The sequence below is a fragment of the Rhagoletis zephyria genome, unplaced genomic scaffold, assembly GCF_001687245.7.
Source record: "Rhagoletis zephyria isolate East Lansing unplaced genomic scaffold, Rhagoletis_zephyria_1.1 Rzeph_scaffold_09914, whole genome shotgun sequence".
In the NCBI taxonomy this organism is placed as follows: Eukaryota; Metazoa; Arthropoda; class Insecta; order Diptera; family Tephritidae; genus Rhagoletis; species Rhagoletis zephyria.
The window spans coordinates 1-849 of NW_016166992.1; the positions used below are offsets into that span (position 1 = coordinate 1).

General features: G+C 55.3%; 1 protein-coding gene across 1 annotated transcript; it reads right to left on the minus strand.

Moving 5' to 3' along the window:
• Positions 1-11: 11 nt before the first annotated feature.
• On the minus strand, positions 12-619 carry LOC108376116 (putative protein TPRXL; the record flags this gene model as incomplete). Its single annotated transcript, XM_017632301.1, has 1 exon — positions 12-619. A coding segment is annotated over exon 1 (608 nt), but the record flags the coding sequence as incomplete, so codon positions are not given.
• Between the last annotated feature and the right edge of the window lie 230 nt (positions 620-849).

An 849-nucleotide genomic window follows, 5' to 3' on the forward strand; every position in this document is an offset into this window, starting at 1 on the left:
GAGCGCTATACGCTGGCGCAGGAGGTGGCATAACGCAGGATGGAAGGGCGCTAGCTGGCGAGACGCTAAATGCTGAGGCATTAATTGGTGGAGCGCTGGACGGCGGAGTGCCCGGCCCACTAAGTTTCATGGCACTGGGCGGCGGAGCGCTAGACTCCGGGGCGATGAATGTGGAACCACTGGACGGCGGAGCGCTAGAATGCGGAGCGATGAATGTCGAAGCGCTAGACTGCGAGGTGCTGAATGCCGAAGCATTGGTTGGCGGAGCACTGGACGGCTGAGTGCCCGGCCCACTAAGTTTCATGGCACTGGGCGATGGAGCGCTATGGTGTTCGGCAGCTTTAGCGGACGTGGCGGCAATCTTCGCTAAGCTGCCTGACGATTNCGGCGGAGCGCTAGACTGCGAGGCGCTGAATGTCGAGGCATTGGTTGGTGGAGCACTGGACGGCTGAGTGCCCGGCCCACTAAGTTTCATGGCACTGGGCGATGGAGCGCTATGGTGTTCGGCAGCTTTAGCGGACGTGGCGGCAATCTTCGCTAAGCTGCCTGGCGATTGAATGGCAGGCACTAGGCCTTCTGGCTGATTGCGCTTACTCCGACGTACAGCCGAACGCTCCATTCCAAAGTCCTTATAATTTGATGATCAAACGGCAAATTTGTGTGCTATGACAAATGTGATCCCTCGCTTCAAATACTGCCAGTTAAAATTGGCACAAAGTCGGCAGTCGCTTTCTTGTGAAATTGCGAATGACTAAATGGCGGCAAATTAGCACACTCGATGACGAAATGGCGGCAAATTAGCGTGTATACTTCGGCGACGAACAAGTAAAATGGAAAATAAAACGTATC